Consider the following 27,917-nt stretch of genomic DNA (forward strand, 5'->3'; position numbering starts at 1 on the left):
AGTACCATTCACACATTCCGAGTTGCTTCAAGATAATAACTTGTCACATTTTAGAATTCTTTCCTCTCTTTAGCTTCCAAGGCCACACTACAATGTTTCTAAACTTTTCTCAAGATAAGAAGAACATGTGACCAAGTTATCAACTAAGTCAGCAAAATGATGGGAAAAGCAAAGATCTGGACACACACAGTCCCTGATTCACGAGGAAGTCCCTGCTCGAAAGGCTCAGACATAAACTGATGGCGGAGAACTCTGAGATGCATTTTTTTCCCACAGAAATCCCATCGCCTGCTTAACCAATGGCTCGAGCTTACATGTACCAACTGTGTACTACGGACCTATTCCTTGCTGAGAGCTGAGTGTATTTGTCTCATTAGTGGGTACAGCAAACCTGTGATTGTTGTTGTTGTTGGGGCTGTTGAGTCAGTTCCAACTCATAATGACCCCACGGGCAACAGAACAAAACACTGCCCAGTCCTGCACCATCTTCACAATCCTTGCTATGTTTGAGCCTATTGTTGTAGTCACTGTGTCAATTCATCTCAGTGAGGGTCTTCCTCTTTTTCTCTGACTCCAAGCACGATGTCCTTCTCCAGGGACTGGTATCTCCTGGTAACATGTCCAAAGTACGTGAGATGAAGTCTCACCATCCTCGTGTCTAAGGAGCATTCTGGCTGTACTTCTTTCAAGACAGATTCGTTCATTCTTCTGGCAGTCTACAGTATATTCAATATTCTTCACCAACACCATAATTCAAATGCATCAATTCTTCTTCGTGGTCGTAGTCATGGCCAAGAGGTTAAGGCGATGGACTAGAAATCTACTGGGGTTTGCCCATACAGGTTCAAATCCTGCTGACTATGTCTAGAATTTTACCCAAGTTCAAAACTGTATTTAGCCATTACCCCTGAGTTCACAGATAAAACTAAGTAAAGGAGTGCAAGTGAACCCCTAAACAGCCAATGGGATCTGGATTTGAACCCAAGCAGCCTGACCGCAAAGTGTAAGCTCTCAGTCAACTCAGCAATACCACCCACCTCCCAGAAATACATTGAATCAAACCTTATCCATATTCCCAAATCTTGTACGTAAAAATGAGGACTGTATTCCAATCTGGGCTGCCAAGCCACCAAGCCCTCCCTATAGGCCACTAAGGTGCAAGAGGCTATCTTATGCTTAGGAGGCTCTGGGGTTTGCCCAGGGCCCTTTTGGGATGGGAGCAAGGAATGAGATCCTGGGTGGTTCTTGTGTACGTGAAACCAGAGCTGTCTGCAACCCGTTTTCATAAACAAGTCCTACACCATTTGGGGATACCTTATCTTTCCAAATGAAGAAAGTGTCCATAAAAAGAATCATGCCACAGTAACTCAGAAAAGCACAGGACTTCCCCTCAGAACAAAGGACCATTTGATTGATACTTTTACTTTCATTGTAACATGCCTAGCACTTATTTTCCTACAGAACCATAATGAAACTAACCCTTCCTCCAATAAACTCGGCCAATGATTAATAAATCAGGGTCAGTCAAGTTGTCAGAAACCGGAGAGAGTAATGATTAAAAAAGCGAAAAGCTCCTCTGTGGTCTAAACAGAAAATATTTACTGCCAAGACTGAAATGAAGGAAATATTCATCACTACTCAGCAGCTGAAGTGGACTTACCCGTGGGCTCACAGCAGGAAACACACAGAGCTGCGCCAAGATTCGTGGCATTTTTTAAAACACCCACATTCATTACTGGCCTTTCAGCAATTCATCCATGGCATCTCCAGGCGCGGAAACACTGCGCTCACGGATTCCATACGCTTGAGAGTTGGTGGAAACCTTACAGATAATCCAAAAATCTAAGCGTGTTTTTAAGGCTCCTCCTTCCTTCACCCCCACATCCAACCCACCTGCAAGTCCCATTGGTCTGTCTCCAAAATATTTTCTGAGTCTGTGCATTTTCCCCAAGAACGCTGCTGCCATCTTGGTTCTGGCCACAACGTCTTGGATCTGGCCACCAACATCTTGGTTTCCCTATTTTTATTTTGTCAGCCCCTCTTAAGGCCACAAACATATATTCTCCACGTGTAATTCAAATGATGCCATACCCCTGTTGGAAGCTCGGTACCTAGTTTCTCCTGCACCTAGAATAAAATCCCAACTCCTTGCCAGTCCCACCCAGCCCCACATGGTCTGGCCCAGCCTCCCATATCTCGCACCCCCTTCCTTCTCACTCACCAAGTTCCCACACACCCGCCTCCTCCCCATCCGTGAATACACTACATTCATTCCGCTGTGCGCTAGTTGTTTGTTCTAACGAGAACACTCTCTCTCTCCTCTTATCTTTGCGAGACTGGCTCCTACATATCATTCTGCTTAACTGTCCCTAACTCCAAAACTCTTCTCTGATCCCCCAATTTAAAGTATTTCAAAGAATCACATCACCGATGTCAAGGCTCTGCATAGACTGTCACTGATATCAACTTATGTGTTTACTTGTTTATTGTCTGTCTTCCCCTAATAGAATGTCAGCTCCATGAAAGCAGAGACCTTGTCTGCCTTCTTCATCCTGTGTTCCAGTGCCTGGCATACAACAAGCTCTCAGTAAACATGTGTTGAATAAAAACCAAATCTGTTGCCACGGAGTTAATTCCAACTCATGGCAACCCCATGTGTGTCAGAGTGGAACTGTGCTCCACAGGGTTTTCAATAACTGATTTTTTGGAAGCAGATCACCAGGCCTTTCTTCCAAGGCACCTCTGGGTGAATGCAAACCACCAACCTTTAAGTTAGTAGCCAAGCACTTAACCATTTACTCATTCCTATATTCATATGTTGAATATAGGAATGAGTAAACTATTCAGGAAAATGATCACACAGGTGTTTCTACCACTATACACCCTAGGTATGAACACAGGCATCCTCTAAACCAGGGTCAGCAAACTGTCTCTGTAAAGGGTCAGCTAGTAAATATTTTAAGCACTCGACTCTGAATTGTAGCATGAAAGCAGTCACAGACAATATGTAAATGAATGAGTGTGGCTGTGTTCCAATAAAACTATCTGTGGGAACCACCAGAACTACGCTCCCTGGATGCTCTGTTAACCCAGAACTGAAACCGTCTTGAAGCGCACTCTTCAGACAAACATTAGACTGGACCCTAAAACAAAAAATAATACATGTAAGGATACATGAGCCCAAACGGACTGCTCCTGTCCACAGGCAGGGTGAGAAGGCAGGAAGGGACAAGAACTGGTTGAATGGACACGGGGAACCCGGGGTGGAAAAGGGGAGTGTGCTGTCACATTGTGGAGACTGCAGCTAATGTCACAAAACAATATGTGCATAAGTTTTTGTATGAGAAATTAACTTGAGCTGTAAACTTTCACCTAAAGCACAATATAAAAAAAAAAAAAATGTGACTATGGAAAAAAAAAAGTTTATCTATGGACACTGAAATTTCAATTTCATATAATTTTCACGTGTCAAAAAATAGTAATCTTTATTACTTTTGATTTTTTAAACTGTTTAAAAAAGTAAAAAATATTTGCACAACTGGAAGAATGTGAAGACTTGTAAAAATGTCACTAAACTGTACATATAGAAACTGTTGAACTGATGTATGTTTTGCTGTGTATATTCTCAACAACAGAATAAATAAAATTTAGAAAAAGAAAAGTAAAAAAAATCTGTAGGTTGGTAGAAAAACAGGTAGCAGGCCAGATACAGTCTATAAGCCATAGTTTGCTCTTCTGCTCTAAATTCATACCTATATATCAACAGACACGACAGACTGTTTTAAGAAAGAACAGTAGTCAAAGTACTTAATCCCAAAACTGTACTTAGCACTACAGCACAAAAGCCCTATACCTGACAAGGTATGCAATGTATTGCTCCCATTTAAGAGATAAGGAGAAATGAAGCTCAGAGATATTAAGCTACTTACGTAAGGTGGCACAGAACTAACTAAGCAATAGCCCTAGAACTGGAACTCAGGCAGTCTCAGTTGATTACGTTATTCCTTGACTCTGTCACATAATAAAGATGATATTAACAAGAATGTTACCAATGAGGAGCTAAAGATAATAGCTAACGAATATAACGAATATACCAGAAGACTTTTAAAGCACTTTATGCTGGTAGCTATTCTTCACAACAACTCTATGAGACAAGAATTCATTTCATGCACATTTTATAGGTGAGGAAATGCAGGTGTGAGATGTTGTTCAGCTTGCAAGTGGCAGAGACAAGAATGAAGCCCAGGCTATCTGACTCCAAAGCCCATGTTCCTGACCATATCCTCCTCCTCTTCAAGGTTCTGAGCCCTGGTCCCTGCCCACTCCACTTACTGGCCACCTGCAGGCACACTGGGAACCATCGAGTCTCGTTCAGGACCTCCTGGCAGGTGTAGTTTCCTTCTTCCTGCCAGCTTAGCCCCTCGATGTGCAGGGAGCTGGCGTTCACCAGAGAGAAGCGCGGGTCGGCTGGCGGGAGGCTGGAATTTGAGGACAGGAGGAAGACAGGCTCCGAGTCATTCCGGTACCAAGTCACCAGGCCCCTGGGCCCCGAGATGTTGCCACACTGCAGAGTAACGTTCTCATGGACTTCTCCGATGACAACTTCCATTTCTGTACAAGGAAACATCGGGCTGTTACTACTTTTCTTGATCTCCAAATAAGAGATCAAGAAATAGTTCTTAGGATCTTAAAAAAAAAAAAAGCAAGCATGTGTTTTTAAGATGTGTTAACACACAAAAGCTCTTCTGTCAGGATTATTGGCCAGGATGAGTTGCTGTCAAGTTTATTCCAACTCATGGCAACCCTACATATGTCAGAGTAGAACTGTGCTCCATAGGGTTTTCAATGGCTGATTTTTTGGAAGTAGACTGCCAGACTTTTCTTCCAAGACACCACTAGGTAGACTCAAACATCCTACCTTTCAGTTAGCAGCTGAGCATGTTAACTGCACCACTCAGGTACTCCTAGAGGCTACTACTTGACTTTAATTAATTTGAGCAAGATTACAAACATAGCCTCAATCATTCCCCTCTCCCGCTATCACTTTGCAGGGCCCTCCTATTCTGACCCTGGGCTCACTTTCCTCCTGGCTGGCTTTGATCAATGAGCTGCTGGCAAATGTGATGCAAGCAGAGGCTTAAAAGGAGCTTGTATAATCGGGCTTGCTCACTCTTGCCTTCTGTCATCAGCATGAGGAGGACATGCCCAGGTTAGGACCTGGGGGAGGATGAAAGTCACATGATGAAGACCTGAGTTGTCCAAATCATTCCAGTTGAGGCCATTCTAGATTGCCTTCCAGCCAGTCAGTCAATTCCAACACATGGTCGTGAGTCCAGGCAAGACCAGCAGAGCCATCTAATCGACCACCCCAGAACCCTGAGCAGTAAGCACCCATTGCTACTTTCTGTTTGTTGGTTATGCAGCATTACTGTAGCCACAAATAACTGATATAGAAGCCAAGTAGTTCTATTTGCCCAGAAGTCCAGAGGGGTGGACGGGAGTGGGCTTCAGCTTTGTTCCCACGTTCCTGCTGCTTTGCCTTTCCATCCCAGGTCCAAGTGACTCTGGAGTTAAAGCTATCTCAGCAGCTCCAGGCAGGAGCTGGCTCACAGTACTCACCAAGCACCCACTCTGGGACCGGTACTGGAGATCCAAAGGAAGACAAAACAGAGGATTCCAGGGATTAAATTGGCAATTACAGTGCAGAGTGATAAATACCATGATAAGGCCTCAAAGAAGGGGCTCCTAGCCCAGCTGGGTGAATGTCAGGGAAGACACACTGAAATCTGATGGGCTACTAGGAATTAGTAAAAGAAATCACAAGGAGTTAAAATAGTACACTAGAAAATACCTAACATAAAAGAAGGCAGTAAAGCAGGAATACAGGAACAAAAAAAGAACACATATAGAAAACAAATAGCAAAATGGCAGGCATAAATCCTACCTTATCAGTAATTACATTAAATGTAAATGGATTAAACTGTCCAGTCAAAGGGCAAGGTTTGTGGAATGGATTAAAAAAACGTGATCAAACTATTAGCTACCTACAACAGATACAAAGACACAATCAGGTTGAAAGTAAAAGGATGAGAAAAAGATACACTTGTTCCTTGGTATCCTGGGGGATAGGTTCCAGGACCCCTGTGGATACCAAAATCCACAGACACTCAAGTCCCTTATATAAAACCGTGTAGTATTCACATATAACCTGCACATATCCTTCTTTATACTTTAAATCACCTCTAGATTACTTATAATACCTAATATAATGTAAACATTATATAAATAGTTGATATACTATATTGTTTAGGGAATAACGACAAGAAAAAAAATTTTTTTGGAACATTTTAGATCCAGGTTGGTTGAATCCGAGAGTGTGGAACACACGGACACAGAAGGCTGACTGTATAACTTGCAAACAGTAACCAAAAGAGAGCTGGAGTGGCTATACTAATATCAGACAAAACAAACTTTTAAGACAAACATTGTTACGACAGACAAGTAGAATTTATCCAACTAAAGGTGAGGGGTGAGGTTCCCAGGCAGAGGGAATAGAATGTTCAAAAGCCTAGAAGGAAGAGACCTGAAATCCAGAGGTTGACAAAGTGTGGTCCTTGGACCAGCAGCAGCAGCACTGCCTAGTAATTTATTAGAAGAGCAAATTCTCAGATCCCAGCTTAGGTCCAGTAAACCAGAAACTCTGGGAGGAGGGGGCCGGCAGGGCAGCAATCTATTTTAATCAGCCCTCTTGGGGACTCTGATGCAGGCTAAAGTTTCAGAGCCACTGGTCCAGGAGGACTATCTTAAGCTCTCATGAGCATATCAGAGTAGGCTGGACTGATTGTTTTATGACATGCTGAAGGCTGACAGTGCTAAGGCAACCAATCCAGCATGACTATCATCAGGTAACAAGACACAAATGCAGCTCACTTTGCTGGGAAGTATCACAATTTTCCAGTACCCTTCCCATCAACGCCCAACTACAGAGAGATCACAGGGACAGAAATAATCGGCAGAATCTGTTAGAAGTCTGATTCATGCTGTCACATTCAATAAATGAGAAAATCTGGCCAAAAGAAGGAAAGAGGTTAGCTCAAGAGAAGGTAGCAGGGTGGGATTGGAATCTAGAGCTCCTGCTATTCTCTATTCAGTGCTCTTTTCACCATATCAGACATTTTCAGAGTATGTGAAAACACTGGGGTTTGTGTAAGATGATACTTCATTAAACAATAGGCTGCCTTCAATAAATGGTGCTGGGACAACTGGATAACCACACGCAAAAGAATGAGGTTGAACCCTTACCTCACACCATATGTAAAAATTAACTCAAAATGGGTCAAAGACCTAAATGTAAGAGCTAAAACTATAAAACTCTGGGAAGAAAACAAAGGAGTAAATCTTTGTGACCCTGGGTTAGACAACGTTTTTTTTAGATATGATGCCAAAAGCCACAAGCAACAAAAGAAAAAACAAATAAATTGGACTTTATCAAAACTAAAAACTTCTGTGCTTTAAAGAACACCATCAAGAAAGTGAAAAGACAACCCACAGGATGGGAAAAATATTTGCCAACCATATATCTGACAAAAGACTTGTATCCAGAATACATTAAAAAACTCTTACAGTTCAACAATAAAAAGATAAATAACACAATTTAAAATGGGCAAAGGATTTAAATAGATATTTCTCCGAAAAAGATACATAAATGGCCAATAAGCACAGGAAATGATGTTCAACATTATCATTAGAGAAATGAAAATCAAAACCACCATGAGATACCACTCCACACCCACTAGGGTGGCTAAAATAAAAAAGACATAATAACAAGTGTTGGTGAGGATGTGGAAAAATTGGAACCATTACAAAGTTGCTTGTGGGAATACAAAATGGTGCAGCTGCTTTGGTAAAGAGTGTGGCAATTCCTCAAAATGTTAAACATAGAGTTTTCAGATGACCCGGAAATTCCTCTCCTAGGTATGTACCAAAAGAAGTAAAATCATATGCTCTTGGACTGGACAATGGGTTGGAGAGGGATACTGGTAAGGAGTGAGCTTCTTGGATCAGGTGGACACTTGAGACTATGTTGGCATCTCCTGCCTGGAGGGGAGATGAGAGGGTGGAGGCGGTTAGAAGCTGGCGAAATGGACGCGAAAAGAGAGAGTGGAGGGAGAGAGCGGGCTGTCTCATTAAGGGGAGAGTAATCGGGAGTGTGTAGCAAGGTGTATATGGGTTTTTGTGTGACAGACTGACTTGATTTGTAAACTTTCACTTAAAGCACAATAAAAATTACTTTCAAAAAATCATATGCTCACTCAAAGACTTGTAAATGAATGCACACAGCAGAATTATTCACCATAGCCAGAAAAATGGAAACAATCAAAATGTCCATCAAGTGATGAATAATAAACAAATATAGGTAGTCATGTAATGGAATATTATTCATCAATTAAAAAGTAATGAAAAAACTGATACATGCTACAACATGGATGAACTTTGAAAACATTATGATGTGAAAGAAGTCAGTCATAAAAGACCACATATTATATGATCCCATTTATATGAAATGCTAAAAAAAAAATAGATAGAAAATAGATTAGCAGTTGTCCAGAGCTAGGGGTCGGGGAGGGATGGCTGCTGAAGGATATGCAGCTTCTTTTAAGAGTGATAAAAATGTTCTAGAATTAATTAGTGGTAATGGTTGCAGAATTTTGTGAATACACCAAAAACTACTGGAAAATACACCTTAAAGTGCGAATGCTGTGATATGAAAATTCTTATCTCAATAAAGCTGTTATAAAAATAACTCAACTGCCACTTGTCTCTGGGAATCCCTCCTCTGTTTATAAAAAGGAAAACAACAGTTATCTGCATTTGGCCTCTGATCTGGCTAGAAGGAGCTCTCCTTGAAAAATCTGAAGCCGGCCTGGGTCCACGGGAACTTCTGAGTCTTGCCATCTTGGTCACATCATTCCCAAAGACTTTACAGCCAGGCCAAGATGGCAAAAAAATTGGGAGTCATTTGCTGAAAGGCTGAGAATGCCACCTAATGCTAGAAATTCCTAATTAGGAAGAAATGCTTTTGAACAACCACTTGAAACAGCAACAACAAAAAAAAGGTGAGGACTATTTTTGAATGATTAGGCCTGGGAACTCAAGTTCTCAGGTGGTAATCCCCATTGAAGAAAAGACCATGAACTGCAGAGTTACAAATTTAATGTGTGTTCAGGAGACCAGCAGACCTGCCCCCTCCCTTGACTCCTCAGCAAAAGAATAAAGGAATGGCAGCTCGGAAAAGCCTTAGTGACACTTTGGTCTTGGAACTTGAGCTCACATTGTCTTCCCCTCCAAAGAATAGAATGATAAAATCACAAAAGAAATCATTTTAAAGCATTTCATTTTTCCTCCTGACTTTGCTCACTCTATTCTTTTTAACTACTGAAGCTGAAAGTAACCTTAGAGGTCAACTAGTCCAGAGATCTGGCTGCCTGGAGGGCTGGGTTTAAGACTGAGCTTGAGTCTGGGCTCAAAGGGAGAACATAGTCATCATCAGTGATGTCTGACACGGACAGAGAACAGGAAGTCCTTGCTGGTACGCTAGGTCCATTCCTGACAATCTTATACCCCCTCATTTTACAGTTGAAAATTGAGGTTCGAGAAACTTAAGAGATTTACTTAAAGTCCCATGCAAGCCACTCACAGAACTGTGATTGTCACTCAGGTTTCTCGTGTGCAGGCCACAGGGGTTTACTCTGGTCTCCCACACAACGGTGACAAGATAAAATGATAAACTGTAGTAAGTTTGTGCCACTAGAAGTTGTCCATCTGGTGTCTAGAGAGTACCCTGATGTCCCCCAAACTTAAATTCAGAATATGGAATTAAGGGCCATCTTCTAATGCTGCCCTTGTGTTACCATTTGCAGAGTTAGGATTATATCCAAACATTTATGTTTTTCCGAGCAACTTTTCCAAAGGATGACCGGGCTTTACAATTTGTTGTGACAAGTGGAGAAACAACTTTGTTTAGAACTAAGTAGCAGGAGAAAGACACTTTGCGCCCAAGACAACTCCCAACTTGAACAATAAGCAACAAAAATACTCGAAGCTCAGAGGTCAGCAAAACTGGACTAAACCAAAAGCAAAGAAATTTCCTGAATAAAGTGAACACTTCAAAGGCCAGCGTAGCAGGGGTGGGGGGTTGGTTTCGGGGGACATCTAGGTCAACTGGCATAATAAAATCTATTAAGAAAACATTCTGCATCCCACTTTGGAGAGTGGCATCTGGGGTCTTAAATGCTAGCAAGCAGCCATCTAAGATGCATCAATTCGTCTCGACCCACCTGGAGCAAAGGAGAATGAAGAACACCAAAGGCACAAGGTAATTACGAGCCCAAGAGAAAGAAAGAAAGGGCCACATAAACCAGAGACTACGTCAGCCTGACACCAGAAGAACTAGATGGTGCCCAGGTACAACCGATGACTGCCCTGACAGGGAACACATCAGAGAACCCCTAAGGGAGCAGGAAAGCAGCAGGATGCAGACCTCAAATTCTAGTAAAAAGACCAGACTTAATGGTCTGACTGAGACTAGAAGGACCTTGGAGGTCATGGTCCCCAGACCTTCTGTTAGCCCAAGACAGGAACCATTCCCAAAGCCAATTCTTCAGACAGGGATTGGACTGGACTATGGGACAGGAAACGATACTGGTGAGGAGTGAGCTTCTCGGATCAAGTAGACACATGAGACTATGTGGGCAGCTCCTGTCTGGAGGGGAGAAGAGAGGGCAGAGAGGGTTAGAAGCTGGCTGAACGGACACGAAAACAGAGTGGAGAGAAGGAGTGTGCTGTCTCATTAGGGGGAGAGCAACTAGGAGTATATAGCAAGGTGTATATAAATTTTTGTATGAGAGACTGACTTGATATGTAAACTTTCACTTAAAGCACAATAAAAATTAAAAAAAAAAAAAAAATACTCCAAGCTCAGGAAGTCCCCTGGCACAATACATAGAGGTAAACCAGGCTTGGGCACCTAAACGACTAAGTATCCCAGTGGAGGAAGCTTCCCTGGGTGGTGAGCAGAAGTCTACTTGACACCTGGTTCATTCCAGCATGATGATTTTCCCCAGGGTTCTGGTGTCCGGAGGCCCCTGATGTCTACAGTTTAGGAAACACTGTAGACACCTGGGGAGAAAGAAATACGCCTTTCCTTGACAACCACCTTCAGCTTCTGCAGGAGGTCAACAGAAAACTATCCTTTCTCCTCCCCAGTCCCAGCACAGTGTTTGCTAAGTCAAATGTCTGGAGGGGCCAGCAGGTAATGTCCATGAGGGAAGAAGGACAGGGTTTGGGTAATACAATGTAGGAAGAGGTGGGTACTATACCAAACCTGGGTTCATAGGTCCTAGATAAAAGGTGGTGACCACTGCTTAGTTCCAGGTAAGAAAGCAGCCCTTGCATTGCCGGACCTTCCGATTTTTCCAGATAAACTGGAAACCTAGGTTATGGGAAAATGTACTATTTTTAAGTAGTGGCTAAAAACAACAAAATAAAAACCTGTGAAAGCCTAACAGTTAGGAACTTTTGGCACCTGCTGCTAGGAAGCTCAGGGTGCAATTTACAACCCACTTCCACCAGAAGAGGCCAGCTGGGTGTGCTGGACTGGGTAACAACACAGAAGCCAGCACTCTGCATGCATCCTGGCAGGCTACCTGCCTCCTAGCTCCATCTTGGTTTTCTACCACCCAGTGCCTTCATTGCTTGTCCGACTGCCCTGCACACAGCTGACATGCATGACCACCAGATGTCACAGAGTCAGCTCCCACTCATGACAACCCCATGTGTGTCAGAGTAGAACTGTGCTCCATAAGGTTTAGGCAACTCTGGGTGGACTCAATCCCCAAACCCTTCGCACCACCCAGGGACCCCAGACATACATGAGCTGGTGAATTCAATTAAAAAGCACTTCTCCAATCTTCTACATTCTACCCGTTTTTGTAAGCCACACTCTATTTCTTTTTTTGTAATATGTAAGAGTATAAATGAAACATTTAAGACCTTCATCCAATCATTTCAAGAGTGAGGGGAGTTTTTTTTTTTTATATATATATAAGTACGAAATGATTGCAAAAAAAAAAAAAAGTTTTTTTTTAAAAAAAGAAAGAAAATAGTGAAGAAAAGAACAGCTTTCAGTGAGCTAGCCCCCTATATGGGCTTGCCGGTGTGTAGTGAAATCCACAGGTTACAGGTGTAAAGCAGAGTGAGGAAAAAAATAAAGAGGAAGCCAGGAATTTGAGCACCAGCGCAGCAGGTAAAACCAGAAGGCTAATTTACATCCGACGATTTAAAAAAAAAAAAAAACACTTCTCGCCCCACACTTGTGTCTCTTCATTTTCTCCATCACCTATCCGCAGGCCCTTTGCAGCTTCGCCGGCTGTCCACCCTAGGGTGGCGAGGTTACCTCGCTCTCCACCAAGCGCCCAGGAAAAATTCCTTCCCGCAGAGCGGGCCAGGCTGCCGGCAGGAAACCCAAGACCTTCCCGCTGCGGCTTTGGGGCTGCGGCCACAACTGGATGGGGCGGAGTCGGAGGGAAATCGGTCCTCCGCTCCCCCCTCCCCACTGTCGCCTGGGAAGCCCAACTTTTCCCTCCAGATCCCGACCCCTTACCTGCGGCGATCCAGCGGGCCAGGAGCGCCCCGAGGCACAGGAAGATCCGAGGCTCGGGCACCCGGCTGCCTGCGGCCATCTCGCCCCAGATTCCGGCAGGGGCCCCTCAGGAAGCACAGGCTAGGGCAGGGCTGGGTGTGCGCCCCCCGGGGCTCTGGCCCCTCGGGTACCAAGAGCTCCTCCCAGGTCCTCGAAACGGTAGAGTTGCCCCACTTTCCGCAGCTCCCAGGAAGGATGCTTGGGGTGCGCCCGAAGTCCGAGTCTGGGGAGCCTCGGGTGTCAGCTGCACTGGGCTTCCCCCCGGGCGAGGGGTCTCTCTCCGGAGCGCCCGGGCCGGGGCTGCGAGGGCGCCCCCGCCCCCTCGGCCCGCCTGCTCGCTCCCGCTCGCGGAAAAACAACAGGAGCGAGGCTCCCTCCCGCCTCCCATCCAGGCGGGAGCCCAACTTCCTCTACCTTGGCTGGAGAGGAGGGCTTTATGCAGAGGACGCGCGCCCCGGCGTGCGGAGCCCAGTCCGGCCCGGCGCGGGGAGGAGCGCGGTGGCTGGGCCCTCCCCAGGCCCAATCCGCTGCCTGCGGCCGGGCGCTCTCCAGCTCGGCCTGGGACAGCAGTCTGGAGCCGCGGAGACAGCTGGGCCGGACCGAGCCCCGCAGCTGCCGCAGGACTGCGTCCTCCGTCCCGGCCGGCGCTCTGGCTGCAGAACCCGGCGGAGCCGGGGGAGGAGCGCCCGGAGCTGGAGGGGCCGGCTGCCAAGATGCAGAATTCAGGGATCCCCCTCGCCTCCCCAGCTCAGCTGTTCTAGGGATTCTCATTTGTTTTCCTGGGCGCACGGCGGACGCCCAGGCCGCCATCGCTGCCTTTTTTACCCTTCGCAGAACGAAAGCAGGACAAAACCCGTTGCTGTCGAGTCGATTCCGACTCATAGCGACCCTATAGGACAGAGTAGAACTGCCCCATAGGATTTCCAAGGAGCAGATGGTGGATTCGAACTGCCGACCTTTTGGTTACCAGCCGAACTCTTAACCACTGCGCCACCAGGACTACCTTAAAGCAGGACAAGAACAGGTGAAAAACAATCCCTTAGACCTTTCAGCCAAACACAGCCACAAGACTCCCATTCTTGTATTAACAGCACAGTGAGAGGCATGGCCAAGCGGCCAGCGGACCTGTTTCTCAGATTTCCCTCCCTCCCCCCTTTTTTTGTTCTCCTACAGAGCTGTGATCACAGGCTAGAATTCGTGTTTCCTGCCGCGCCCCCATCCCATTCCTCAGTCCTATGGAAGGAACTCTCGAGTATGGTATCCTCAGAAAGACCCGACTGACGCTGGAAACAGCCCTATGAGAAATTTCCAAAATGCAATTAATACAGTAAAATATTAGTTGTAGATTCTAGGAGGTGGTTATGTGTATAGGTATTCACTATAACATTCTTTCAACTTTTCTGTATGTTTGAAATTTTCCATCATAAAATGTTGGGGAAAAAAGTAAAAATTGCTATTAAGAAAATTATTCCTTCTCTCACCCCTTATTCAAATATTTCTTTCCCCAACATGTGAAACCAATTTTAAAAATGTGTTTCTCCTGATGAATGAAAAAAATTAAAAAAACAAAATTTTTTTTTGAAGCCATGAAAAAAACCCACATGGTTCTTCTTCTCCTCTTTGCCTTGGCTCTTGGTGCTCCGTATTTTAACCCTCTGGTCAGCTTTTGATAGAGTTTCCTCTTTCTCTCTTTAGTTCTTGCTTTTCCTCTTTTACCCTGTGATCGAAGGTAAATTCTATCTGAGGCCTTGTCTGTCCTTCCGGTTCCCCACTGTATGCCCAGTACCTGGCACCTAGTTGGCACTCAATACGTGCTTGCTGAATACGAATGAAAGTGACTTGGTATCGATATTGCAGACCCTTGGCTGTATGGTAAACATTTGACATCCTCATTCTTTTTTTTTTTTTTTCTGGATGTACCAAAAAAAAAAACCAAACCTAGTGCCATCCAGTCAATTCTGACTTGTAGCTACCCTATAGCGACCCTACAGGACAGAGTTGAACTGCCCCACAGAGTTTCCAAGGAGCGCCTGGCGGATTCGAACTGCCAACCCTTTGGTTAGCAGCCGTTAGCACTTAACCACTAGGCTACCAGGGTTTCCCGCTGGATGTAAACAGGATGTAAATAAGATCAATAATTGGCAAATTTTCAGCCGAGGGTATAGACCTGGAACTTTCTGTGACTCTTATGGTGCCTGTTGTTGTTAGTTCATTGAGTCAGCTCTGATTCATGGCGACCCCATGTACAACAAAACGTAACACTGCCCAATCCTACACCATCTTCATGATCACTCGTATGCTTGAGTCCACTCTTGGCAGCTACTGTGTGTTTTGAGTGTGTTCCAACCTAAGGGACTCATTTTCCAGCACTATACTTGACGGCACTGGGTCTGGGTATATTCTGTTGTGATCCATAGAGTTTACATTGGCTAGTTTTCGAAATTAGATCACCAGTCCTTTCTTTCTAGTCTGTCTTAGTCTGGAAACTCCACTGAAACCTGTCCACCATGGGTGAGCCTACTGGTATTTGAAATACTGATGGCATTGCTTCTAGCATCATAGTAACCTGCAAGCACCATAGTATGACAAAGTGACAGACAGGTGGTGGTGCCTATCACAGGGCACTGCACAGAGCAAGCCCTCTTGACATTTATGCTGAGTCAATATGCAGTTCTTACCAGTTCTCCACCCCAGAAGTTTCAGCCTCGTCTAGGCTGTTTTACAACATTAATAATACAGCGGCACACTTGCATGGCTGGGGCCTTTTTCCAAAGCAGTTTTAGAAACTTAATCTCACTGGGCCCTCCCTGCAACCTTTGGACCCAAGGAGCCATTCCATTTCATTTGATACCTGAAGAACCTACAGCTCTGGTAGGTCACACAGTCAGTTGGTGGTAAGACCAGGAGTGGAATCCATGTCTACGTGACTCCAAATCTGCCCAAATAAAGTTCCAATTTTGTCACATATACTAAAGCTGCCAGAGCTAAGGGGCCATGGATCTGACTGCTTTGGGTGTCACAGGGCCAGCTGACATGTTGGTCCCAACCCTGGGCTCAGAGCATACCTACACTAAGTGGGGGTGGAGCTGGCACAGGAAATATTCAGGCTCCGTAGCTCCAGTATAGGTTCGAGGATCAGCCCTGAGACAGGGGCTGAGACAGGATGCACACTGGCCTGATAACTGGTCCCATTTCAGGCTGCTCTGGGCAGCAGAAAGTACCCTGCCTAGAACAGTGACCAGTTAGTTGGTGTTCACCATGTGGTCCCCGGTAAGGCCTTCTAGAGCCCTAGTTCCTCACAGCAAAACACAGCTAATATCCACTTTATGGGATTATTGTAAAGATAAAGGGAATTGAAGGACCTTAAGAAAGGGTACTGGTCTTTACAGACCTAAGGCATCACTTTGGGGACTATCATTTGAAATGACACCATGCCAGGACTCCTAAATCCCACAATAATATCCCGAACCCAGGGGACTCAGGCACCTCTTGGTTCAGCTTGCTACGTGTACCTGTTTTTGTTTTATTTTGTTTTCACCTCCTGTGTATTGAAAACTTACTCTGGCTCTGTTCATCAGTCCTCATCACAACCTCAGCGGTATGTGTGACCGTTCCCATTGTACAGATGGCCCAGAGAAGCTTAAATTACAAAGTAAGTAAAGGGTGGAGCCGCCATTTGAACCCACGTCTGAGGCTAAGTCGTACTGATCAGTCTTGGAGGGAGGAACAGATCCCGGGGTTCCTGCCTGTATCCACAGCCAGTACTTCCACAGCCTGGGGCTTTGCAGGCTCCAAGTAACCTATCTTCATGCCTGTTATTTCTGCCCCACTACTCCTCTTGTCAGTGTCTCCTCCCTAGAGGTAATTCTGAAAGGTTTCTTAGCAACAACCTGCTTTCCAGCTCAACCTGGAGATTATCCTCCTGGGGGCTTCAGAAAGGGAGCGCCAGTGGGAAGCAGCTCGGGTAGGAACCTGGTCCTTTAGATCCTGCTCTGGACACCTCACTTCAAGAGGTGAAAGAGGTGTGGATGACAAAAACTTCATAGTGTCCCCTTGGATGGGCCTGAGACCCATAGGATGGCACACCAAGGAGCAGGGACAGAAACAACCCGGCTTGTTCTCTGGAGAGCAAAGCCTGCTAAAACTTTCAGTAACACCAACTTATCCTACTTGCTCTTTGCTTTCCGCTCAGAAGAAAGGATCGGAGTGTGGATGCTGTAGCGAGAAAGTTCCTGAAATCAGGCAAAGTTCCGAGAAGAAGTTGGCAAGATGAGATGGAAAAATGGAAAATGGACAGTCGTCAAATGAGTCTACTATTTTTGACCAGAGCTCAGCTCTTCTATCTGGATTACTGACCAGGAAGGTGTGGGTAGGTGTCTCTAAGGGGCAAAGAACCACGGGACTTGGAAGGCAAATCCATCCCTAGAAGGCAAAATGCTACTTGCAGAGGGATCAGGAAAATGGCCATCCAGTTCCTTGAGAAATGGGAGACCAGGGACTGGAGGTGGGTGACCTACTCACCATGACAGATGAGGACAGCACAGCAGAGTGCTGGTAAATCTTTAACTGCAAACTCTAGGTTGAGTGTAAGGGAGGTGTGTGTGTGATTTGTAGTGCTTGCCAATTTTCATGGTGTAAATTATTTCACTACAGCCAATTTCAAGCTACTACTGCGGAGGTACTGAAAAATCCACACAATCAACCCTCCCAAGCTAGCATCGCTGGAACTGCCCCTTTGCTCCAATGAGAGAACTCCAAGATGAGAAACATTGGACAGGAAAGGCAGGAGTCACCCAGGAGGAGACCCGCTGGGAGCCAAACAGATGACTCAGGTAGAAAACACTCTTTGATCCCTCTCCTGTTTGTTGATCTCACACTCACCTGTTGAATGTGTTTGTTGGCCAAGATAAATGTTACTTTCCCAACTCAAAACTGGGGCATGTAAGTTGACACCCACACTGTATTTAATTTCTGGGATAGAGGGATGACTTCATAAAACTAAGGGCTGTCCTGACAAGGCTGGGATGAAGCACTTCCATGCAGATGACAAACCTATTTTTTTTTTAAATAACATTTTCTTTTTTCCCAATGATAAACATAATACACTCATTCTAGAAAATTCTGAAAATAGAGAAAAATAGAAAATAAAATTTAACTATAACCCCATCTGGGAATGATCACTGTCATCACTATAAAATTCTAGAGATTTTGGCTGAGCTCCTATGGGTATATATATATATATATATATATATATATATATATTTTAACGAAGTTCAGATGACATTGTACACAAAGTTTTGATTCCTGTTTTATCCTTTAACTTTGTCTTATAAGCATAGACTGTGGTTTTTTGACAGCTAATTAGTCTTTCTAAATGAAAAAGTAATACAAAAAATACCAAACCCACTGCTATCAAGTCCATTCTGACTCATAGTGACCGTGTAGGACAGGGCAGAACTGCCCCATAGGGTTTCTAAGGCCGTAAATCTTTGTGGAAGCAGACTGCCACATCTTTCTTGCATGCAGCAGCTAGTGGGTTCAAACTGCTGACCTTGGGTTAGCAACCGAGTGCTTTAAGCACTACACCACCACAGCTCCTAAAAAGTAATAAATACTTTTTTAAAAATCCAAGCAATTATACAGTGAAATTATATCTTGAAAAGTGAGCCTTCTGCCCACCTCCCTCAGCCCCAGTCCTCTTCCCCACGGGCAACCACTCTATGTTCTAGAGACTACAATTTTTACTGACTGCCTAATATGCCACGTGGAAAACCTGGCGTAGTGGTTAAGAGCTATGGCTGCTAACCAAAAGGCTGGCAGTTCGAATCCATCAGGTGCTCCTTGGAAACTCTATGGGGCAGCTGTACTCTGTCCTATAGGGTAGCTATGAGCTGGAATTGACTTGATGGCAACGGGTTTGGTTTGGTTTGGTTTGGTTTGGTTTGGTTTAATACGCCACCTGGAGTCTCTGGTTGGTGCAAACGGTTAAGTGCTTGGCTACTTAATGGAAGGTTAGCAGTCTGAATCCACCTAGAGGCTCCTCAGAAGAAAGGTTTAACAAGCTACTTCCAAAAGGTCACAGCCATCGAAAACTCTAGGGAGTGCTGTTCTACTCGGACACACGTGGGGCCATCATGAGTCAGAATCAACTCAGTGGCAACCGGTTGGCCTTTTTTTTTTTTTAAATATAACACCTATTAGAATATTAGACAGCCACTGATATTTGTGTTTTTAAAGTTTGTAGGATGACATAGGGTCTGTCTATTGTGATTGCCCAGAAGTGTGAAGTACAATGAAACATCTTTTTGGAACAGCTTATTGAGATATCATTCACGTGCCATTACCAATGACTCATTTTAAGTGTACATACAATTCGGTCGTTTTTAGTATATTCACAGAACCATTTGGAACCATTACCACGATAAATGATAAATTTTAAAACATTTTAATCACCTCAAAAAGAAACTCTGTACCCTCTCGCTATCATTTTCCAACCCCTCACCTGTCCCACTCCTAGACAAAGCTTTCTGTCTCTATGGATTTGCCTAGTCTGGACATTTCGTATAAATGGCACCCTACAATACGTGGTCTTTCATGACTGTCTTCCTTTATTTAGCGTAATATTTTCAAGGTTCATCCATGTTGTAGCATGTATCTGTATTTTATTCCTTTTTATCATACATAGATGCCACATTTTGTTTATTTATTCATCACCTGGTGGACAATCAATAAAAATTTGAGCCACTAAAGAGACTCAGAGAATTTGGAACATTTCTTTCCCTGTTTCCTCCCTACCTTACCCATCGTTCCACTTCTATCTTCTGGAAGTAAATTGTTCTTAGTTCCTATGCTGCTCTGCTGTGAGCAGAGCGGCATTTCTAAAAGCCAGCCTCTATTTACTCAGATCAAGATCAATATGTCAAAGCAACTGACTAGAATGCAATCAAGTAGCAATTTATGCAATTATTTTTCGTTTTTATAAAGATTCCAGTCAAACTTCTTTGGGTGTGTCCCTGGGTGGTGCGAATGTTTTGCAACTGACTACTGACCTAAAAGTTGGTGGTTCGAACCTACCCAGTGGTACCACAGAAGAAAAGTCCTGGCCATCTGTGTCTGTTAAGATCACAGCCAAGAAACCCTATGGAGCAGTTCTACTCTGTAACATACGGGATTGCTATGAGTCAAAATTGACTCAGTGGCAACAGGTTTGTTTTTGTTTGTTTTTCGTCTTGGTTTTGGTATGGTCTGATCTGCAACAGGTCACGGGAACGGCGCAGGACTGGGCAACGTATCATCCATGTGGTTGTCATGAGTCGGGGCCAACTCAACAGCAGCTAACAAAAACAATGACATGGTACCAGCACCTGGTTATTATTTGCTTCAGTTCTATCTCCCAACCCTGCCAAAGTCCCATCTCATTTCTCAAAGACAAGTTTAGTGTATTAAAATGAACTGAACTCTAAGATTTTGTACTACCTGTTCAGGAAAACTTAGTCTTGTTGACTGGTAGAGACAACTTTGAGGAAGCATAGTTACTACTTGAATCCTGGCTTTTCTAGCTGACACCCGAATTCCTGCAAGATTTTGAGAAAGTTCCATTATAACATGATACTGTTTGCTCTTGCCAGGTTCACTTTCTATGGAAAGTCTTTTTCCATCCTTTCAGCAAACCTCTGATGTAGGTACTGTTTTATCCATATCGTTGCTTCTAGGTGCGGTCGAGTCAGTTCTGACTCATAGCAACTCTATGTACAACAGGATGAAACGCTACCCAGTCCTGTGCCACCCTCCAAATCTTTGCTATGCTTGAGCCCATAGTTGTAGCACCTGCTTCGATCCATCTCGTTGAGGGACTCCCTCTTTTTCGCTGACCCTCTACTTCATCAAGCGTGATGTCCTTCTCCAGGAATTGACGCTTCCTGATAACATGCCCAAAGTACATAAGGTTAAGCCTTGCCATCCTTGCTCCTAAGAAGCATTCTGGCTGTACTTCTTCCAAGACAGATTTGTTCATTCTTTTGGCAGTCCATTCGACATTCTTTGCCAACACCATAATGCAAAGGTGTCAATTCTTCTTCGGTCTTCCTTATTCATTGTCCAGCTTTCACATGCATATGAGGTGATTTAAAACACCATGGCTTGGGTCAGGTGCACCTTAGTCCTCAAAGTGACATCATTGCTTTTTCAACACTTTAACAAGAAGTCTTTTGCAGCAGATTTGCCCAAGCCAATACATCATCTGATTTCTTGACTGCTGCTTCCATGGCTGTTGATTACGGCTCCAGGTAAAATGAAATCCTTGACAACGTCAATCTTTTCTCCTTTATCATGATGTTGCTTATTGGTCCAGTTGTGAGGATTTTTGTTTTATGTTGAGGTACAATCCACACTGAAGGCTGTGGTCTTTGATTTTCATCAGTAAGTGCTTCAAATCCACTTTACTGATGAGGAAACTCAGGCTCAGAGAAGTGAAATAACTTTCAGAAATAAAGTCACAGCCTCAAATCCATGTTTATAATATAAATGGCCTCTGCCCTGAGGCTAACATTTCCTTAGAGCAGTGATTCTTAAACTCCGGAAGGAAGCTTAAGATGAAAGCTACGTACACTTCTCCCCAGGGAAACACGTATATTCACCACATTTAAAAATCATTTTCAAGGAATTAAGCAAACAAACGAACCCTACAGGTCTAAACTGTGATTGTAAAGTGGGTTGGCTCGGCCCAAGAGGAAGTTTAAAAAAAAAAAACTCACATATAAACCTGAATCACCAGGTGGCTCCCGCAGCCCTGAATAGAATCTGGGTTCCACAGCCAAGGTCTTCCAAGAGATAAGAGTTGGCCCAAGCTTCCTGAAATTCAAAGCATTTCGGAGACTTTGGGTTCAACCCTCACCAACCGGTATAAAAGAGGCCCAGAGCTGTTAAGCAGCTAGCTCAAGGTCACAGTTCATGGGCAAAGGCCAGGAGGCCTCAGCTTGTCCAAGTTCTGATATGTCTAAACTGTATCAGTAACCAGAACACAGTGGACACAATGCAGTATTTTCTCATGACGATGCAAAGAATGAAATTTTTGGGTGTGTGAACATTGTGAACATTGAATACCATGCTGTGCTATCTGTGGGAACAAGGGAGATTTAGAGGACGCTGAATCCTCACACAAAATGGCCCAAATTGTGGTTTCTTTGTTAAAATAACCAACGGACTTTTTTTTTTTTTTAATTCCTCCTACAGGTGAGGCACTAAGCACGGGTTTGTCTCCCTGTCTCTCAAGCTTGCTCCTGGTTCTAAGTATCCTTGGGTAAGTTATTTTCCCTCTCTTGGAGCTTCTATGTCTGAGTCTCATTGAGTGTATTACACAAGACCCATGTCAGTAAAGTGCCCAGCAGGCAGTAGATGTCCAATAATCGGGTAACTTTATTGGTTAATGTGCTTGGCAGCTAGATGAAAGATTAGAGGTTCAAGTCCACCCAGAGGTGCCTCAGAAGAAAGGCCTGCTGATCAGTTCCAAGAAATCAGCCACTGCAAACACTATGGAGCAAAATTCTACTCAGACACACATGGGGTCCAAGTGAGTCAGAGTTGACTCTAGGGTGACTGGTTGGTCTTTGTTAATAGAATTACCCTCTCCTTGCTGTCGATTTGCTGTTTTAATTTGCTGCTTTACACAGCTCAAGTTTGGAACCCAGATGACTAAACTTATTAGAACTGAGTAAAATAAGAATAGAAATGATAAAGTGCCTATGTCTCTGTGGTCTCATTGACAAATTGTTTTGTAGCTTAGAGGTCCTGGTTCTGAGCTGGGCTCTGAAGAGGCAACGGGGCCAGCTGGCTGTTTTGTGGAAATAGAAAGGAGATTGAAGATTGTTGTCGTTGTTGTTAGGTGCCATCATGTTGGTTCCGACTCATAGTGACCCTAGGTACAACAGAATGAAACACTGCCTGCTCCTGTGCCATCCTCACAATCATTATTATGCTTGAACCCGTTGTTGCAGACACTGTGTCAATTCTTCTCGTTAACGGTCTCCCTCTTTTTCCCTGACCCTCTACCAAGCATGATGTCCTTCTCCAGGGACTGGTCCCTCCTGATAACATGTCCAAAGTATGTGAGACGTAGTCTCACCATCCTTGCTTCTAAGGAGCATTCTGGTTGTACTTCTTCCAAGACAGATTTGTTTGTTCTTTTGGCAGTCCGTGGTATATTCAATATTCTTTGCTAACACCACAATTCAAATGCATGAGTTTTTCTTCGGTCTTCCTTATTTATCATCCAGCTTTCACGTGTGTATGAGGCAATTGAAAGTCAAGCGCATGCTAGTCTTCAAGGTGACATCTTTGCTTTTCAGCACTTTAAAGAGGTCTTTTGCAGCAGATTTGCCCAATGCAATAGATGGTCTGATTTCTTGACTGCTGCTTCTCTGGGTGTTGATTGTGATTCTAAGTAAAATGAAATCCTTGACAACTTCCATCTTTTCTCCATTTACCATGATGTTGCTTATTGGTCCAGTTGTGAGGATTTTTGTTTTATGTTGAGGTGTTATCCATACTGAAGGCCGTGGCCTTTGATCTTCATCAATAAGTGCTTCAAATCTTCACTTCACAAGTTCATGTCATCTGCATATTGCAGGTTATTAATGAGTCTTCCTCCAATCCTGATGCCCTGTTCTTCTTCTTATATCCTGGCTTCTTGGATTACTTGCGCACCATACAGATTCAGTACCCAAAAAACCAAACCCACTGCCATCGAGTCGATTCCGACTCATAGCGACGCCTTAGGACAGAGTAGAACTGCCCCATAGAGTTTCCAAGGAGCACCTGGCAGATTTGAACTGCCGACCTCTTGGTTAGCAGCTGTAACACTTAACCACTACACCACCAGGGTTTCCACAGATTAAGTATGGTAAAAGGATACAACCGTGATGCACACCTTTCCTGGCTTTAAATCGTTCAGTATCCCCTTGTTCTGTTCGAACAACTGCCTCTTGGTCTAAGTGCAGGTTGCTCATGAGCACAATTAAGTGCTCTGGAATTCCCATTCTTTGCAATGTTATCTGTAATTTGTTATGATCCACACAGTCAAATGCCTTTCCATAGTCGATAAAACACAGGTAAACATCCTTCTGGTATTCTCTGCTTTCAGCCAGGATCCATCTGACATCAGCAACGATATCCCTCGTTCCACATCCTCTTCTGAACCTGGCTTGAATTTCTGGCAGTTCTCTGTTGATACACTGCTGCAGCCGCTTTTGAATGATCTTCAGCAAAATTTTACTGGCATGCGATATTAATGATATCATTTGACAATTTCTGAATTCCATGGGTTCACCTTTCTTGGGAATAGGCATAAATATGGCATAAAAATGTTCTGCTCCTATTCATAAGGTTTTCACTGGCTAATCCTTTTCAGAAGTAGACTGCTGGGTCCTTCTTCCTAGTCTGTCTCAGTCTGGAAGCTCAGCTGAAACCTGTCCGCTATGGGTGACCCTGCCAGTATTTGAATACTGGTGACATAGCTTCCAGCATCACAGCAACACACAAGCCCCCACAGTATGACAAACTGACAGATACGTGGGGGGACTGAAGATTAGGCTCCCGGAAAAGTAAGTTTTTTGGTTCACCAGTTCTTTGTTGTTGTTGTTGTCTGCCATTGAAATGGCTCTGACTGGTGGAGACCTTATGTATAACAGAACAAAATGTTGCCCAGTCCTGTGCCATCCTCATGGTTATTGCTATGTGTGAGCCCGCTGTTTCAGCTACTGTGTCAGTCCATCTCACCAAGGCCTCCCTGGCCTTGCCAATCCTCCACTTTCCCAACCCTGATGTCCTTTTCTAATGATTGGTCTCTCTTGATGACGTGTCCAATGTAAGCGAACTGAAGTCTCTCCATCCTCCCTTCTAAGGCTCATTCTGGTTGTATTTCTTCTAAGACTGATTTGCTTGCTTTTCTAGATCTCCTGTATTTCAGACCCACTGCAACATCAAATAGAAATAAAATTGTATTTCTGCAAATGTGAAACTTCCAAGAGGCAAAACCCCCAAGGGATGTGAAAGTTTGATTTTCCGCAAAAGTGTTCATTGCTAAATTTCTGTCAGACAAGTGGTTCCCTTTCCGGAGTCCATGCCTTTCTCTATGTTCCCCCTAACTCAGCGGGGTCTCTGACCTCCTACAGCTCAGTCTCATCCCCTTTGCTCCTGCCACATCTAACAGTGACTGTTTCAACCAAGCCATGTTCTGTCACACACCCCCAAGCCCATACTGTCGCTCTTTCAACCACCAGGGGTCAGTGGCATCCCTAAGGGTATGGGGGGGGTGCGAACTGCAACAGGTGACGCTGTCAGAGGGGGTGACACCAAAATGACTGTCTATAAAATTTTTGTGCAGTGTTTCAGCAGGAATTTATTACTTTTTATAAAAATACCTCTGTAGTTAGTTATAAAAAACAAAAAAATTTTCATAAGCCCAGCTTATATATATCAATACACCTGGAAGGCTAAAACTCTATGCTAATTTCCCTTTTGAACCTTCTGATGTGCTCCGGTCAGAGCTGTCTTTATTACCCAATTACAGCGATGCTTTGAATCACGTAGCTTCTTCTACACGTGCTACAAGCATAGCTGTTGCTTTCATTGCTGCTGGTGTTTTTTGTAGTCGCTGATTTTGGCAAATTTTCTGGTGTTTTAGCTACACTATTATGGTAATTGGAAACCCTGATGGCGTAGTGGTTAAGAGTTTGGCTGCTAACCAAAAGGTTGGTAGTTCAAATCCACCAAGCGCTCCTTGGAAACCCTATGGTGCAGTTCTACTTTGTCCTATATGGTCATTGTGAGTTGGAATCGACTTGACTGCAACGGGTTTTTTTTTTTTTTATTGTGGTAATTGGTGTTTGAGAACTTATATAAGTAACTTTTTGGAGAATGAAATAGTAATTAAAGGAAAAGAAGGAGAAAAATAAAAAAAGGCTTCCTCCCAGTTACTAATAATATTGTAATTCAATACAGAAAGATTTTACAAAACAACTTTGTTGTTAGTATTCATATAATCTAAGAAATACTACATTTAAGGAATTTATAACTATATCACATATTATTCTGTGATTAAAATTGATAATAAACTCACATGTATAATTCTTTGATAACTAAATTGAGAAATTGACAGTGGGGTAAAAGCCTATGTTTCTGGATACGTGTTTAGAAACATAATTTAACTCTTAAATACACTTTCTTTTCTTAATTTTAGTCCTTTTAAATTTTTCTTTAAAAACATCGCTGTCTGGCAAATATATATCTGACTTTAATGAAAATTTCAGGCTTTAAGTTTGAATTATAGTTTAAAAGAATAGTGACACATAAAAAAGTGATTTGGTGAAAGGCCTTGACTTTGCTGAAGTTACTCACAAGTTCACAGCTCTGAAGGCCGGGAAAGAAAGTTCTGATTTAGTTGAGATGGTCACTAAGTGCTGAAATGCTTGTATATTTGTTCCCGTTTGTTTTTATGGTATTATTTCATTTATGAATATATTTTCATATGCATTTTTCTACAACTTCTACATTATTGGGTCTGTTATTGATTATGCAAACCTAATCCATTAATGTGTCTCATCTAATGGTATAAGTTTAATGTTAAAATGAACAAAATTTGGATGTAGTTCTTCAACACTTCTACTGCGAATTCTATTGTTTTCTTACCTAATTTTCACTTTAGCCACATGAAACTTTGCAAATGTGAAAACATTTAGGCTGTAAATATGATATGGTAATTTACAGGTGTAATTTTAATTTTTCTAGTTGTTTATGTCACTACCCTTGCCATTACATTCAGTGACATATGGGAATTACGATTTATGAGTAACACTGGTATAAAAAACATTATAAGTATTCTGTATGGTCTGGTACAGGAAGAGACCCATGGGTGGGGAGACACCATGAGTTACTGCACTGGGTAGCACCAACCCTAGTGACGTCACTGACAGGGGTGTCCTTTACTCTCTTCTTTCACTGGGTAATTCCCACTGATTCTTTGAGCTTAAGTTGTCGCCTCTTCCAGGAAGCCTTCCCTGATATACACAACAACTTTAAGTGCCCATCTTCTACATTCCTATAGCACCCTGCAGAGATCTGTATCATAACTCTTGCCACTCTAATTTGTAATTATCTGTTTCCACATCTGGCCTCCTTGGGGCATTGTTAGGGTCTGCTTCATTTTTGTGTCCCCAGGGTCTGGGACAGGGCCAGGCATATAGTTGAGGTTCAGTGAATGGTAAGTGAATGAATAGAGTTTTGGCCCCAAGGGGGCAGCACTGATTGTAAGTAATACCCTGGAGGGGTTTCATTTTGGCAATTCTTGCTTACAAAGCTCTGGGATCTTGTTTATGGCTCCTGTTTGCCTAAAACTATCTTGTTGATAATCTGTTTAGTGTCTCCCTTTCCAGGGGATATCTAGCCTCCCAGGGAGTTGCTTATCTTCTCTGCCCCAGAGTACAACCTGTCCTTGTGGGGCCATCTTTACTTGGCATCTTCACTGAAGTTTATGTAAGGCCACAGACAGGCTTCACAGCTCTGGTCCTGTACACTTCTCTTCTTAGTGGCTATCCCTCACTTTCACATTCCAACCTTCCCCAAATGACTACAGATTGAGGCCCTAGGTTCTAGTATCAAAGATACTTGTAATAAAGAGCTAACTATAGCTCTAGCTCACTCTATCTAAGTTGTGAGACCTAAGTGAGTTACCTCTCTGAGCTTCAATTTCCTCAGTTGTGAAATGGATATGATAACTATAGCCCGTACTTCAGGACATTGTTGAGAAGGTTATATGAGACAAAGCATATAAGATGCTTAGCACGAAATCTGCCAAAGAGAAATGGCTGAATAGGTATTGTCACGCTGTTTGGGATGTGCAAAATATATAGACTCTCCTTATAATTTTTCCCTGTATTTCATATAATCAAATAAATGACATCAGCACATGAATTATTTTGTTGGTATTTTTTGCCAGGTTTTAAAACATTTTTGCTAGCCAAAAAAAGTTAATTGTTTTAAAAGGAAAAATTAGCAAGGATATAACTTAAAACAATTCAGTCCCTGTGTGGGAAGTAAAAGTTCCCATAACACGTCTTCCTAAGCCTCCTACTTCTCCCCAAAGAAAACCACCGTTAACAGTTCGTTGTTTTTCCTTCCAGATGTATGTTTATATACATACGCATGTCATGGGTTAAATTATGTC

General features: G+C 43.4%; 1 protein-coding gene across 2 annotated transcripts in view; it reads right to left on the reverse strand.

The window, feature by feature from the left end:
* The window catches only part of VSIG10 (V-set and immunoglobulin domain containing 10), a 49,288-nt gene extending 36,052 nt beyond the window's left edge, over positions 1–13,236 (reverse strand). Inside the window, exons 1-2 of one of the 2 annotated variants that reach the window (XM_049865555.1) lie at positions 12,662–13,141; positions 4,333–4,611 (exon numbers count right to left, since the gene is read on the reverse strand). In XM_049865555.1, coding sequence (XP_049721512.1) covers positions 4,333–4,611; positions 12,662–12,740 — 358 coding nt within the window. In that variant the 5' untranslated portion in view covers positions 12,741–13,141. Of the gene's footprint in view, positions 1–4,332; positions 4,612–12,661 lie in introns of both variants that reach the window. The other variant, XM_049865554.1, reaches the window with a different exon arrangement.
* Positions 13,237–27,917: the final 14,681 nt, after the last annotated feature.

The sequence above is a fragment of the Elephas maximus genome, chromosome 22 (assembly GCF_024166365.1).
Source record: "Elephas maximus indicus isolate mEleMax1 chromosome 22, mEleMax1 primary haplotype, whole genome shotgun sequence".
Taxonomy (NCBI): Eukaryota; Metazoa; Chordata; class Mammalia; order Proboscidea; family Elephantidae; genus Elephas; species Elephas maximus.